Raw genomic sequence first — 16,866 nt, forward strand, 5'->3', positions numbered from 1 at the left:
ATCTAAGGCTAGGTAATTGATTCCTTGGCTTTTTTTTTCTTTTTTTTTTTTAAATTTCCGCTACTAGTGTTTTATCAATCACAATCCCCTTTGATGTCTCTACCATAATGACAATTATTCTTATTCTTTATGCTTGATAATTCATCCATCATCTGTCTATGACTTGCTTCTAGAAAATGAACCATAAGAAAACAAAAGACCAACTGGAAACTAATTTTGTTATTCGTAAAAACAAAACTTAAAAAGGAGAATAAAACTTCACCTCATAGATCGCTACTAAAAACATATTTAGAGATAATATATTTTTATTTAAAAACAAGAAAAATACAATAACAAAAATCCAACACACCTTCATGCGTTCCACGCTCCACCGCCGACCAACCACTTGCGGCTAGAAAGCATCCTGAGGACCATTGACACATATACCTTGGTTGATCTACAGTAGAGACGAGAAAAATGAGGGAAAAGAGGGAAGGAGAAAGAAGGCGGGTTTTTCTAGGGCTTGGCGGCATAATTCGACTTATTTTATTAAATAAGGTCGACTCTTTAACCTTAATTCAATAACTTTATGTTGGACTTGTGTTAGATTTAGTTTGTATCGAAGTATGAGTAAAAGAATTCAATCGCTTGCTAAATTTATTTCATATTTTAGCTAAAAAAAAAAAAATACACTTTTTTTTTATTTAACTATTCACTTTTTCAAAGTATTTATGTCCAGGCTGTCCAGCTACTCAAAGTCCCAAATTAGAAATTCACTTTCACTCACACCTTTTTTATCTTTTTTAGTGTGGCCACTGGCCACTTTTCTATTTAAATATATTTTTTTAAAAAAATTATTAATGTCCGACTTTTAAGGGTAAAACAAAACATGGCACGTCGCGTGCAAAAATTAAAAAAATAAAAAAATAATAATTTTGCACTGGCGTGCGTGGGCGTGCCACGCACGCCGCGTGCTCCCAATCAGTGCTCGACTTTTAATGTTCTTTTATGATTTGAGCAATGAACAATGCTTCAATGCTCCCCAATTTTTTTTTTTTTTTTACCAAAACAAAGAGCCTGATGGAAATTAAAAATAAGTAATTTGGCTCTTTAAAAATAGGAATTTCTCCAAAATAAGGAGTTGGATGAGAAAGCTGCAGAATTATGATCGTTTCATTTCAACGGGAGAATATCTAATTAGTTTTATTGGGATATTTTTATTTTTTTACTTTTTGATGGGACAAGAATATCCAGTTAGTTTTATTGGGATATTTTTATCTTTTTATTTTTTTGATGGGACAAGAATATACAATTAGTTTTATTGGAGAAATATTTTTGTCCCATCAAAAAATAAAAAGACAAAAATACTCTTCAAATATATCTAACTTAATACTTCGGTTCCGCTCACATATAAACCTTTAACTTAACCATTTAATTAACTTATTAATTTCATGTTAATTTTATATAAAATTTGCGACTAGTCTCAAAAATTGTAACAAGGGCTCCATGTCAGCCCCACCACGTCATTAGACACAAATTGTAGGAAAAGTCTTGGCGTCAATAAAAGGGCAATGTTAGAGGTCAATATTTTTCTCATGGCCCATATTTTCTTATAATCAATTATTAAATTTATAAACTTATGTGAATTCCACATAAGTTAATAGTTGATCTATTATAAGAAAATATGAGCCAAATATTGAGAACTTATGACCCCTAGCATTTCTCTCAATAAAAAAACCATATTTTGCCCATAAAAGTCTATGTGGCTGCCATGTCATTTCTTTGTCCCAACTTTTAGACTAAATTTTTCTCTCTCTCTAGTTTAAGGCTCTCTCTCCTCCACGTGCATTTTTTTTTTTTTTTTGTTAAATACTAAATACCTCTAGAGTTTCATAACTTTATTTTTTCCCCTATAAGGTTTCATTTTTATTATAGGAGGTCCATGTGGTTTTGATAATAGACCAAATTAGTCATTCTGTCAGTTAACTTAACGAAATTTCACGTGGACCAATCAAATGTTGACAAGTGGTACCCATTTAATTTTTTTTAAAAAAATAAAATTGGGGATGACTCTTAGCCATTTGGGGGTGGCCTTTGGCCATGGCCACCCCCATCTGGTCGGATGGGGGTGGCTCGGCCACCCCCTTGGCTCCAAGGGGGTGGCCGAAACCACTCCCAGTGGGTATTGGGGGTGGCCCATGGAGCCTAGGGGGTGGCCGAAACCACCCCTAATGGTGGTTGAGGTTAAATATTGTTTAGCAAAGATTTCAAATAAGTAATGTTTGAGTTATAAAGATTTCAAATTGCATCTTTGACATTTTTTTTTTTTTTGACATATCCACACAAGGGAAGGGGGAGGGGGGATTCGAACTAGTAACCTCCGCTTCATGAGGCGTGGTTCACAGCCGATTGAGCTACTTCTTGGAGACTGTATCTTTGGCATTATATGGATCATTTTGCCCCATTTGATTGTTATACGAGATAATTCATTTAAAATAAAAATAAAAAGGTTGAAATATAATTAAGTTATTTATTCTCCAAGACAAAAATAAATAAATTATATAGTCTTGTCACCGTAATTAAAAGCACTAATTTAGCAAAGTTTGATGATCTGACATACGTGGAAATAAAACACCCAACTAGGTGTGTCTTCTTCTCGAGGAGGAAAACTGGAAAAGAATTGAACTCCAAAACCCGTATTTTGTTTCATGGCCGTCGTTCCCAATTTCCACAGTCGATTATTTACACTCTTTAGAAAGCAATTCTTCAAGTCCAGTTTTCAGCCTCATTCAACTCCCAGGTACCCCTTTTTAATCCTTCTCTTTTCTTTTTCTTTCCTACATTTTCTCACCAACCAAACACGTTGTGAGAAAATGTAGCATTACACCTCTTTACACTTCTTTATATTTTCTTTTAAACTAATTTTCAAAACCCAGGTATTGTTCGTCTCAACAGACCTATACCCACAGTGAGAACGATGACAATGACGACGAAGAAGTGGACCAGGACCAGAGTGTTAAACCCAAACCGCCCACCAAGACCAGAAGGGCTCGAGCCATGGCTCGACTCATCAACTGCAAGCCCTGGTCAAATGATCTTGAGTCTTCTATCTCTTCACTCTCGCCCTCACTGTCCAAAACCTCTGTGCTCCAGACTCTCCGCCTTATCACAGCCCCATCCAAAGCCTTTCAGTTCTTCAACTGGGTGCAGAAAATGGGTTTCTCTCACACTGACCAGTCGTATTTCATGATGCTAGAAATCTTGGGTCGTAATAGAAATCTCAATGTAGCACGAAATTTGCTGTTTTCGATCGAAAAGAGGTCTAATGGAGCTGTTAAGCTCGAGGATCGGTTCTTTAATAGCTTGATTAGGAGCTACGGTGGAGCCGGGTTGTTCCAAGAGTCTATAAAGCTTTTTACGACGATGAAGTCGCTTGGTGTTTCACCTTCTGTTGTTTCATTCAACAGTCTTTTGACGATTTTGCTTAAACGGGGTCGAACTAATATGGCAAAGAATGTGTATGATGAAATGCTTAGTACATATGGTGTTACCCCGGATACATATACGTTTAATATTTTGATTAGAGGGTTTTGTAAGAACTCATTGGTTGATGAAGGGTTTCGGTTTTTTAAGGAAATGTCACGTTTTAATTGTGAACCGGATGTTGTATCATATAACACGCTTGTTGATGGGTTGTGTAGGGTTGGGAAGGCTAGGATTGCGCATAATGTGGTGAAGGGTATGGGGAAAAAACGCATGGATTTGAATCCTAATGTTGTTACTTATACAACTTTGATTAGAGGGTACTGTATGAAACAAGAGATTGATGAAGCTTTGGTTGTTCTCGAAGAGATGGCTAGTCGCGGGTTGAAACCGAATATAATTACCTATAATACTCTAATTAAGGGGCTTTGTGAGGCATCGAAGCTGGATAAGATAAAAGAGATTTTGGAGGGAATGAAGGAAGTTGGAGGATTTACTCCCGATACATGTACATTCAACACAATAATCCAGGCCCATTGCAGTTCTGGAAACTTGGATGAAGCATTGAATGTGTATGGGAAGATTTCGGAGTTTCAGGTCCAACCAGATTCAGCTACATATAGTGTTTTAATTCGTAGCTTGTGTCAGATTGGGGATTATGCTAGAGCAGAGAAGTTGTTTGATGAGCTATCAGAGAAGGAAATCCTGTTCAGGGATGTTGGGTGTAAGCCTCTTGTTGCTGCATATAACCCCATGTTTGAGTATTTGTGTGGAAGTGGGAAAACTAATAAAGCTGAGGGAATATTTAGGCAGCTAATGAAAAGGGGAACCCAAGACCCTCCATCATACAAAACTTTGATCATGGGGCACTGTAGGGAAGGTACATATGAAGCTGGATATGAACTCTTGGTCTGGATGTTAAGAAGATATTTTGTGCCTGATTTTGAGATCTATGAATCCTTGATTGGTGGTTTCCTGCAGAAGGGAAAACCTCTTCTTGCTCAGCAGACTCTAGAGAAGATGCTGAAAAGCTCTCATCTCCCGAAAACGTCCACTTTCCATTCTATACTTGCAGAACTTATTGAAAAGGGCTGTGCCCATGAATCTGCCAGTGTTATAATGTTGATGTTAGAGAGAAAAATTAGACAAAATATTAATCTCTCAACAAATTGTATAAGGTTACTTTTTGGTAGTGGACTGCAAGATAAAGCATTCCAGATTGTTGGCTTGATTTATGAAAATGGGTACACAGTTATGATGGAAGACTTGGTTGGTTTCCTTTGCCAGGGAAGAAAGCTGTTAGAGGCACGTGAAATGTTGCTATTTAGCTTGGATAAGAATCAAAATATTGACATCAAAATTTGCAACACAGTTATAATGGGCCTTTGTAAAATGAAGAAACTTTCAGAAGCATTTGGTTTGTACTATGAATTGGCAGAGAAAGGAGTCCATCAACAGTTGACCTGCCAATATGATTTGAAAACTGCCCTAGACGCTGGGGGAAGATCAAATGAAGCTGGGTTTGTATCTAAGAGGATGCCAAGACAGTGAACATTTGGTACACCAGCTCCAAAGTTTAGCTCTGAGAAGTCGAAAACTCAACAGTTCCAAGTCCTGTGTGTGTGTGTGTAAGTGTTTTATCTTTAATCTTCTTTGTTCCCTTTTGCATGAATTCATACAGAATGAACTATAACTGTTGGTGTGTCTGAAGGATACAATTATTTAATCTATTTCACAGGCTAGGAGCCTAGAAGGGCACAAGAATAGAGCAGGAATCCCTGCATGGAATGTCAGCTCCTAACATCAGGACTCTTTGATTTAGCCCATTGTTGATAGTGGGAGATTGCAGAGAGAACCCAAGCTCAATGTTTGAGCATGTAACCCATTTTGGGTAACTTTCCCAAGGAATTGAAGTGATTTGGTGGATAGACGCCTGACTGAACTTTAAGTTCCAGTGAGTAATTTATTTCCTCTGTTTTATTGTTGAAACTATATCACAAAATCTGGAATTACAACCCATGTGTTCCTGTGCAGAAGGTCATGCTGGATAGAGTGTGGATATGATTTTCAGCCCTGTATGACTTTTGCTGTTATGCCATTGTATAACCCTAGGCACCAAATTCCCAACACCCATATCTCTTTTCTTGTTTTGAAGCACTGAGAAGCTTCTCAAGGGAATTATTCAATGTCCCAAAAATTCTAGTAATGAGTTCCTGGGGCCTCCAAACTTTTTGCTGCACTTTACTGTGAGTAATTTTATTTCGGTTCCTTTTGTCATGTTACTAAAACATATGAAATATGGAAGTAAAACTCTATGTACCATTGTTTTAAGTGAATGACTCATATCACTCATATGAAGCTCCCTGTTTTCAACTCTTCAATGGCATTCTCATGTTTATAAGTGCATATATTTCAAGTTCACTCTCAAAGCTGCTGCTTTTGGTCTTTTTATAAGGGAAAGCCCTTTAAATGTTGGTGGTAAAAATATGATTTATAGTTTCATTGACATAATAATGAAAACTAACATAACACAATGCAATCATATGAAAAATATGACTCTTAGAAAAATGGCTGTTTGAGAAAAAAAAAATAATAATTATATGAATGATGCATTTTAAAAGCCATTAGCTAAAAATAAATAAAGTAGCTCTTAATTAGCAATTTTAGATAGAAATGTGGTTCAGCCAGATTTGGGGATGCTCTTACCGGGTTGGGAACACAAGAAAACTTATGAGCTTGAAAAATTGGCTTAATAATAACTTGTTAATTTGATTGGAGAGCTAGCCACTGGTTGCAAATATTTTTTGTTATTTCAGAAGAGGTGTTTATCCTAATTGTCCTAAAATCAGATGGCTTACTTAATTCACATCCCGGATTCTGGGTATTTCTTATTTTTAATTGGGTTATGCATCAACTGAAACTGGCACAATTTGTTTGGAAGATTTCTTAAGTCAGAAAAATGGGATGGAAATAGAAAAATTCAGAATATGGTACCTACTATATATATATATATCTGTTTGGTGATAAACTTGAGCTCTGCTCGTGTTAAAAAAATTTAAACAAACCAAACTTTAACAATTAATACCCGACTTGGCTTGGGTCGATTAAAGCCATGCCTACATGTCGATGTCACGTACCAACTGTTAAATCACCATTTATCCCAAAAGTTTAAACTGATAAGAAGAGTTAAATTTAATCATGCGAGGCAACACGCGAAATATTTAATTTAAATGTGGGGTGCAAACTCGGAATCTTTAGCACTCATATCATGTAAAATCACCAATTATCTCAAAAACTTAAACTGATAAAAAATATATATATATAAATCTAATCAGTTAATCAATACTTTAACACCTACTACTAATTGCATTTTTAGTTTGTTTTAGGTTTGGTTTTGGGGAGCTCATCCCATTTTCATTTTTAGGATCACTCACTTCTTCTTTTCGGATCAGAAGTGGAAATGATCTCCCCTTCCCCAATAACCATTTCCTTATTCAATTATTAACAAAAAAAAAAAAAAAAAAAAACTACCAATTGCATTTATCTTTTTCACGTTTGCCTTTTCATACCTGTAATAAGCAAAAGGGGATGATCATGATGCATGTGGTAAGTTAAGATCGGGTTGAGTGCTCAACCGAAAGTAAGAAAAAAGATCGTTACCTTATTATCTACTCTCACACTTCCTGCCCCATAACCCGAAACTCAGCCAAAACCCAATAAACAAATCATTTCCTCTCTTTTCATGCTCTTCATTCTTGGCACCAACTTCTCTCCAAATCATAAACCAAGCTCCCCCATTTATACTCTCCACTCTATTTCACAAAAATCTGCCTAAGTTTTTCTCATCAAACCCATCTTTGATATTTTCTTCTTCTTCCTCCTACACCTCCTCACAAACATGTCAAGGATTAATGGCAATGGCGATCCTGACAGATTATATCATGCAGCACAAACCAGACGGCTTCCTTCCCCAGGGAAGGCAACAATCCTTGCTTTGGGGAAGGCCTTCCCCAGCCAACTCATTCCTCAGGAGTGCTTGGTGGAGGGCTACATTCGAGACACAAAATGTGTTGACTCCTCCATCAAAGAGAAGCTGGAGCGCCTGTGTAAGCAAAAATTACTTCAATAGTTCATGGAGATCTCTTGTTTTATTTGTTGGTTTCTAACCTGTCCTGGCTTAGTTTTGACATCTTTGCAAATATGTGCTTTATGGTTGAACGTGAATTGTAGGGGTTGCATGCGAATTGTGTTCGTATGTTAGGTTCGGATCATGTTTTGGTATAGATATAAGACTATATAAGTCAAGCTCCTCAATCATAACCTACGAATTTCATGTTAAGTTTATGTCAGGCTAGTGAGTCATGTCAAGAATTGTCAGTCTTTATATCGTATATCGAGTTCGCGTCATGTCAAGACATTAACATGAGACTATATAGGTCAATCCTAATATGACTCATTTAATTAAATGGGTCAAACCTTTCGATCGTAACCTACTAATTTTGTGTTGAGTTCGCGAGTGGTGACAAAAATTGATAACCCTAAATGGAATTGTAATGATCAAAGCACTAGAGGCTAGCTAGAACAGTAGTATAGAAAACTGAACATTTCACCTTCGCTTTTTTTTTTTTCCTTTTTGGGAAATAATTGGTTCTTTTTCTTACCAAAAAAAAAAAATCAAAACATTACCAAACTTTCCTTAAAAAAAAAGAAAGAAAGAAAGAAAAAAAGCACCCCTTAAAAATGGTTCATGATGCCCCTAGACTCATCATGCATTTCTGTTTAATTTTTCTGTTTTGTTAGGTAAAACCACCACTGTGAAGACAAGATACACAGTAATGTCCAAGGAGATCCTAGAAAAGTACCCTGAACTTGCAACTGAGGGCTCACCAACGATCAAACAAAGGCTTGAAATTGCAAACCCGGCAGTCCTAGAGATGGCAAAGGAAGCCAGCCTTGCCTGCATCAAAGAATGGGGAAGGCCAGCCCAAGACATCACCCACATCGTCTATGTTTCATCGAGCGAAATCCGCTTACCGGGTGGTGATCTTCACCTCTCCAGTCAGCTCGGCCTGAAGAGCGATGTTGGCCGCATAATGCTATACTTCCTCGGCTGCTACGGCGGCGTCACCGGCCTTAGGGTTGCCAAGGATATCGCTGAAAACAATCCGGGAAGCCGGATTTTGTTAACCACTTCAGAGACAACTATACTCGGTTTTCGCCCTCCTAACAAGGAACGCCCTTATGATCTTGTTGGGGCTGCACTTTTTGGCGACGGAGCTGCTGCTGTGATTATTGGATCCAACCCTTTAACGGGCCAAGAGTCTCCTTTCATGGAGCTAAACTATGCTGTCCAACAATTCTTGCCGGGGACGCATAACGTGATCGACGGCAAGCTTTCCGAAGAGGGCATAAACTTCAAGCTTGGAAGAGACCTTCCACAGAAGATTGAGGAAAACATTGAGGAGTTCTGCAAGAAGCTGATGTTGAAGGCTGATTTGAAAGAGTTCAATGATTTGTTCTGGGCAGTTCATCCCGGAGGACCAGCAATTCTCAATCGGCTACAGAACACCTTGAAATTAACATCTGATAAGCTTGAGTGCAGTAGAAGGGCATTGATGGATTATGGGAATGTCAGCAGTAATACCATTTTCTATGTCATGGACTACATGAGAGAGGAGTTGAAGAGAGGAAGGGAAGAATGGGGGCTTGCCTTAGCATTTGGACCAGGCATTACCTTTGAGGGCATTCTCATCCGTAGCCTGTAATCTTATCTCTTACAGACTTTTTCTTCTCAACTTTGAAGTTAATTTCTCAGATTTATGGAAGTATGGAATAACATGCAATTTGATGTTTCTTTCCTTGAAAGTTTCTTAAACTAACATATCACCATATCAAAAAATTTACAAGTTTTATTTATGATCAAATCACATAGTTGATAACATGTTGTATTTTTTTTAAGTTACACTCATGATAGTAACCTCTATATGTTCGTTTTACGGCTTCGTTTCCGTTCTCTTTTGAAATGATCAATATTGGATTTACTACCAAACTTTAAAAGAGAGCTTGTAGCAATGAGGGCCGGGATTTCTTCTATCCAAACTTGATTCGTAACGTTTTGTAAAGCTCTTGTAGCTAGACTATGAGCTGCACCGCTAGCTTCCCTTTTCACATGGCAAATCAGGCGATGTTGCCTCGTGAGTCATTTATTTATTTATTTATTAACTACGATGCATATTTATTTAATTAACTCATAAATTGGTAAATCAATAGGAAAATGCTAGAATCTAATAAAAACTCCACATTTTGCTCATAAAAGTCCATGTGGCAAGATGCCACATCATATTTTTTGTGAAAAAAAAAAAAAGATGATGTGGCATGCCACATTGACTTTTAGGACAAAATATAGAGTTTTTACTAGATTCTATCTCAAATCAAAAAGATCAAAATCAAATAGATCTCTAATGGATGAAGGTCTCTAATTAAATCCTAATCTCTCGGGTTGACTTGAGAGTTGAAAGTATATGTGTCAGCATCAGATTGGACAATATAAACCCATACTCATAATATATGTCTCTTCTTTGTGCAACAGCCTCTTCACTTTCTCTGTAGAACCGAAGTTTCCAAAATATACTCCTTTTTTTCGTTCCCCATCACCTGCGCTGTATTTCTTCTTCTTCTTCTTGAAATCATCGATCGATCGATCGGTTTTCTCTGGTGGAGAGAGGAAGTGGGGCAATGGATACCGTTGCCCTGTCTCAGCGTCTTCGTAACTTTTGTTTGCCCGGCCCTGGGTGGGCCACCCGCCACCACGCCTGCCGCCGGCGTTTCAGGAAGAGCTCGGTTTCTTGGCCGTCGCTGTTCTATCAGGATTACGGGATACCGGACGAGAAGGAGACACCGGAGACTGCTGCTCCGAATACCGGCGGTGGATCTAATGAAGAGGATATGCCGATGGTGGTGAAGAAGCCAGAGAGAAAACATAGCAAGCGTGTACGACCGGCGGCGCCGAGAGTCTCAGTGAAAAAACAGAGAGTTCCGATTGCTCTACCGAACGATGAGATTGTAAAGGATTTCGTCGCCATCACCGGAAAGAGGCCGGTGAGGAAACCTCAGAAGAGAAAGAAGGTCGTTCAGAAAAAGCTCGATTATCTTTTTCCGGGTTCGGGTTTGGGTCCTATTATTATGAGTCTCTACAAAAGATAGTAAGACGACGGCAGTGGTATAATTTTTTTTTCTTTTTCTTTTTCTAAATTTTGCTGTGCAGTCTGTTTGATTGTCGAGAAAACGGAGGAAAGATTTTCTCATCGTCAATGTTTGTGATTAGTAGCCGAAATTCTATGTTTGTGTGTAGTGATTATATATATATATATTCTACTTTTGTTATGTGTTTCTTCATCCATCTATGCAAATGCAAAATTGAAAGCTTTTTTTTTTTTTTTTAATAGAATGAGGAAGGGATTGTTTTATCTACTTAAATAGGCTTGAGATCACCATCTTCTTAATTATGACATTGCCACATTAGCCTAGTAATATGAGTATTTATAATTAACAAATGTTATAAGTACTAAATCTTTTACTAAAAAATAGGTATCGAAATGATTAAATTGATCTGTAGCTTATTCATTGCTGTCAATAGTATTTTTCATTATTAGTTATTTTGATCATCTTCAATTAATAAGTTCAACATTATTTTGGTAAAAAAATTTAGTATTTCTATCATTTCTCTTTATAAATTTACTATAGAGCATTTACTCATCCTTTTATGTATATGATTAAATTTTATTAATTTATTGATGTATATATTATCATGCAAGTCATTTAAAATTTTCAAGTAATATGGCATCTTGAAACTCTTTTTTTTTTTTTTTGAAGGGAATGAGCAGAATATTATTAATGAAACAAGCACATTGCTTGATAGAGAATTACATCACGAATACAACGGGAAACTTTCTTTTTCATCATTAAGAAATAGCGCCACTTTTGCAAGACAATCGATCCCACTATCTACAAATTGTTGAGGATGTGAATGATTTGTAAACGTTAAATCTCGAGCCTCAATTAGATGGTCATATTTAGCTTCTTTTCACGAAGCCTGCACCACTTGAAGAGCATCATGCTAAGAGCACGTGGCTTCCACGATTACAAGGTTAATTACGTAGTCCTCTGGCGCAGCTAAAATAGCCTATACCTCACCCTTGCAGTCAGGGACTATGACACCAATACACATCTTGCAGTCAAGTAGCTGCACACAAATTTAATAATAGATTCTTCCATTTATTACGAAAATGGTTAAAAATAGAATGAATTATATTATATATTGTAGACATTTTTTTTTATCTAATCTTTATTATGAGTTTGCTTATATTAGGACTCTTATGTTGCATTTGAAATTAGGAATTCTAAAGTATTGGGATTTAAATATATTATCTATACTCCTAATCATTTTTTTTCTTTTTTTGCTTATTTAAATATCAATATTAAAAAGGAACGTAAAATTTTCCAATTTTGTTCAATAAAGTCTACTGCTTCATTATCAACCTACATAGATGCTGCAAACGTAAAATATACTACATTTTTACTTGCAGTAAAGGATACAAATAAAACAAATGTTGATAATTTTCAAAATTATTATTATATATATATATTGTGGTTAGAGAATGTTTTAAATGAAATGTGTGGAAGAGCAGTGAATGGAGAAAGTCATACATGAAAAAAGGAAAAGTCAACTTGACATTTACAAAGCCCTACACTCTTAAAGCAATTGCTTCAAAACAAGAGAAATGCAAGATATTTTTCTAATGTTGACTTGGTCTTACACAGAGAACACCTAGCATTTTTCTTAAAACAATGCTTAGGTATATACATTTGTGCGTAAACTCTAGTACGGGGTGAAGCATCGCACGTGTGTGCGTAGTAGGGTGCTAATGACACACTTGACACTAAGCATCAGAGCCCAGAAAGTGAAACTACATAATATTTATGAGCAATTTCAATTTCTTGTTCTATTATTTTTCTAATACTTAATAACATCAATGCTGTGTTTACAAAAGAATTTATCATACGTGAATATTGTTTTCTAAAAAAGTAAAAAAAAAAAAAAAAAAAAAAAAAAAAACTTACCTTATCGGTTCCTCAAAAAAAAAATTATCTACGTAGAACCAAAAAAATACCAGAAAAAACCGTACGTCCCTTTTATTGTATTGTTGTTAGCATATATGTAACACAACGCAAATTACATGATCATAAATTTGCATTGCATATTTGTACTGTTTAATAGTTAAAAATCATATGATGGAAAGGCTTATTAACGCATAAAGTATTATTATTATTATTATTATTATTATTATTACACCTTATTTTCATATTACCACATGCAAGACAAGTAGATTACAACATTGTACTTCACTATTTTTAAAAAATATGTCTCTTAAGAAAAGACAAAGTTTTAAAAATATAACCGGTAGGTTAAGATAAATATTTAAAAATATGACAATAAGAAAATTAAAGACAATCATTCAAAAATATGACGATAAGGGAAAGACAAATATTCAAAAATATAAATATTTTGAGAAAGAATAAAGAAATCATTGAAAAGATAATATTTAAATGTAATAATAAAAATAAATAGCTAAAATTGTGATGTTAGTTATTATTTAAAATAGAGAAAAATAGTTTTTGGCTATTTAGTTTACTATGGATGCTGCCCCTACGTCCATATTCTATCCAAAATCTTAATTGCCACGTGTCCCATATACCACATATTTTAAATGTTGTTTCACAAAAGAATTTGCTACCTATAATTAATTTAGATGTAACGAAAGCAAAATAACATAACTATAAAAGCTTTACATATTTATGGGTTCGCTAGATTTGAAATTTTCAATTAATCCTTAAGATATATATGATACATATTTATTAATGAGGTTTGATACGGACACAACACAAACTCAACTCATGACCAACTTCTCTCCTACGTGTAAAAAAAATTTGAATTTTAAACCAAATAAATTGTTTTTTTTCCCAAATTTTCAGAATCTCAAAATCCTCTCTATCAATTTTTTTTTTTTAAAAAAAAATGACACGTAGGAGAGAAGTTAGCCATAAGTTGGATTTATTTGGTTTAAAATTCAAATTTTTTTTACACGTAGGAGAGAAGTTGGCCATGAGTTGGGTTTGTGTTGTGTCCGTATCAAACCTCTTATTAATTATTGCTAAATCTAATCTAATGGATGAAGATCTCTAAATCCTAATTTCAGTTGGGTTTCCTCTTGAGAGTTTAAAATATATGTGTCAGCATCCGATTAGACAATATACCCTACTCCATAATATATATTATTTAAAATATATGAGTGGCGCCAGCGCCAATAGTCTCAAAGATAAAACAAAGAGGTTTGATTGCTTTACCGAACGATGAGATTGTAAGAGATTTCATCGCCATCACCGATAAGAAGTCGGTGAGGAAACCCAAGAAGAGACCGGTTCAGGAAAAGATGGATTTTGTTTTTCTGGGTTCGGGTTCGGGTCCCGTTATTTTGGGTATTTACAAAAATAGTAAGACGCCGGCAAGGACGGCAATGGTCTAACTTTTTTATTCCGCTAAGCGGCCTATTTGGTTGTCGAGAGAACGAACGAAAAGCTAGGTCATCTGTTTGTTCATCGTCAATGATTATTGGTCGAAATTTTGATGTTTGTGTGTAATGATTCTTTGTTATCTGTTTGTTCATCCGTCCACACAATTGTTACGTGACCAGCATGTGACTATCTGTTTTTTCTTAGGGGAGTTATCATGTTAGAGGAGTACTACACATCCCAAATTTTCCTCTAAAAAGTTAGTTCCCAAATAATGTGTCATAATCTCATGAGATTTATTATTTTGGGAAGTGTGTCACCAACTCATGGGATGGTGACATATCATTTGGAAACCAACTTTTGGGAAGGAAGTCTTTGGATGTCTAGCATTTTCCATCATATTAATAGGCGGTTAGTGATGTTTAATGGTCACTGTGGACAATCAGAATTAGGGTACCCCCTCTCTCAGCTAGGGTTTTATCTCTAGCAGTCGTTGGAGGGGGAGAACCTTTGTTCTCCCCCTCTAGCCCTCCTCCCCTCTCCCTCTTTTGCCTCCCTCCTCCCCTCCCATCACCCTCTTTCGCTTAGTGAGTTAGCCTATTTACTTAATGCGCCTATCTCTTTGGGTGATTTTTTTCCTTTCCCTTTCTTCTCTGCCTCTTCCCCTTCCTTTGGTCCTAGTTGTTTTTGCTTCTTTTTGTATTTGCTTTTATTGTTTTTTCTGCTTGTTTAGATACACTTTGTTGGTGATGCTCTTGGGGTTTCACTCAAACTTCCCCCTCTATTTGAGTGTGCCGCCAATCTCCTCCGCGTGCTCCGCCGCCCACCGTCCTCTGCTGGGCTTTTCTCGCGTCCCCACCGCTATGAGCTTCCAACGCCCCTTCCGTTTCTGGTTTCCGACAAGCGCGCGATCAGCTCTTCTTTCCGGCTGCTATCATCCTCTTGGTGTGCTTTTCATGTTGTTTATTTTCTTGTAATTTTGTTTGACTTTTTTTTTTTTGTTCTTTCTGTCTTGTTTTGTTTTCTTGTAGTCGTTTTTGTTTTTGCTTGTAATAATGCTTGGTCATCTCTCTCGATCTGCCCGCATGATGCACTTCGGGTTTGTTGCTTTGGTCCAGACCTTTGGGTTGTGGATGTGAACGTTATCCTGGCTTTCGGGTTGAGAATGGTGAGCTTTGGTTTGGGGTTCTTTACCTTCAATGCCGAAGAATAAGAGCTACCTATACATTGGTTTGAGTTTGTTTGGCGCAGATTTTCTATTTAATTTGAAAATTAGTCATAAGTTAACAGATTTTGTTTGAGTCTAGAATGTAATACGTCATCTTTGATACTTGTAACCTTGTAGCTTCGACTATGATTGCTTCAGAGCTTTTGTTCTGTATTATTTAAGCTTTATGCCCGTTTATTAATGAATGAAATTGAATTGATTCATTTAAAAAAAAAAAAAAAAAAGGGAGTTAGTGGGGAGTTGTGGAAGTTTTGTTGAGACTTCTTTTTAGGAGAATAATTATCTCGAATTTCTGTATAATTTCCATTTCAGAATTAATTCAATCCTTCGTTTTTTTTCAATTTCCATTGTTATTTTCTAACTTTTTTAAAAGGGAAATGTTATTTAGGCTCCATTTGTTTGGGCATAAAATATTTTTAAAGAAGTTATTTTACGATGAAAACATTTTTCGGCGCACGGAAAATCACAAATATTTTTTATATTTTCATTTAATCATATTAACCTATAAAATGTAATTTTTATTCCCAACATAAAAATACTAATATACAATAATTTTAAAAAATAAAACTAAAAATTATGTTTAATTAAAATATACAAATTAACTAACAATAATTTAGTGTTTTTAATATGATTTTGCGTACACACCAACTACCGAAAAATGTTTTGCAGTGAAAACATTTTCCGATGTTGGTGACCCGACCGGGACCCGCTTGATTTTCTGTACATGCCAAATACCGGAAAATGTTTTTTAAGAAATCATTGTTAAGAAAAATGTTTTCCGCCGAAAATATTTTTCGATGAGTCATGAGCGGGTCTTGGGAGAGTCTCGGTTAAGTCCCGGGCAGGTCCCGGGTGGGCCTTGGGCGAGTCTCAGGCGGGGTCCTGGGCAGGTCCGGTTGGGTCCCGGTCAAGTCCCAGACGAGTCTTGGTCGAGTCCCGAGTGAGTCCAGAGTAGGTCTTAGCGGGGTCCCGGGCAAGTCCGGTTAGGTCTCAGTCAAGTCCTAAGTAAGTCCCGGTCAGATCTCGGTGCGGGTCTCAGGCGAGTTCAGTTGGGTCTCGGGTGTGTCCCGAGCAGGTCCCGTCGGGGTCCTGGGCGGGTCTCAGGCAAGCCCTGGTCAAGTCCCTACAAGGTCCTGGGCAGGTCTTGACAGGGTCCGTCGATTTGAGAATCAGATGCTAAAGTCAGAAAATTAAAGAAGAATTTTCGGGTAAAGGAAAAATATTTTCCGTTGATTATTATTTTATCTTGCACCAAATATTTGAAAATACGAAAAACATTTTTAGTAAATCATTTTACGGCGAAACAAAATGAGCCTTAGTATATCATACAATTATGATAATATTGCAGTGAAAATTAGCTAATTTTGCTCTTTATAAGCCCTTGTTGATTCAAAGGTAAATTTTCATTGTCACATCATCTTAACTCTATGGCAATCATATGTTTTTAAATGTGTGTTTTGGCCTTTTCTTTTAGGACAAAAATCAAATAAAAATTTGTTTAGCTTTTTATTTATTTATTCATTTAAATTATTCAAGAATTATTTAAATTTCCAAACTTTTTTTTTTTTTGTTTTTCTTTAAAAAAAAAATTAGTTTTAGGTTTTTTT

General features: G+C 36.1%; 2 protein-coding genes across 2 annotated transcripts; both read left to right on the forward strand.

Annotated features, from left to right (window-relative positions):
- The first annotated feature begins 2,659 nt into the window (after window positions 1-2,659).
- Window positions 2,660-9,227, forward strand: LOC132172211 (pentatricopeptide repeat-containing protein At1g02060, chloroplastic-like). Its single transcript, XM_059583676.1, has 5 exons — window positions 2,660-2,779; window positions 2,916-5,009; window positions 5,144-5,157; window positions 7,299-7,568; window positions 8,263-9,227. The coding sequence occupies exons 1-5, from the start codon at window positions 2,688-2,690 to the stop codon at window positions 9,225-9,227; spliced, it is 3,435 nt and encodes a 1,144-aa protein (XP_059439659.1). The 5' UTR covers window positions 2,660-2,687.
- A 970-nt stretch (window positions 9,228-10,197) lies between these two features.
- On the forward strand, window positions 10,198-10,665 carry LOC132172221 (uncharacterized). The gene has a single exon (XM_059583687.1). The coding sequence runs from the start codon at window positions 10,198-10,200 to the stop codon at window positions 10,663-10,665; it is 468 nt and encodes a 155-aa protein (XP_059439670.1).
- The last annotated feature ends 6,201 nt before the right edge of the window (window positions 10,666-16,866 follow it).

This window comes from Corylus avellana, chromosome ca1 (assembly GCF_901000735.1).
Source record: "Corylus avellana chromosome ca1, CavTom2PMs-1.0".
Taxonomy (NCBI): domain Eukaryota; kingdom Viridiplantae; phylum Streptophyta; class Magnoliopsida; order Fagales; family Betulaceae; genus Corylus; species Corylus avellana.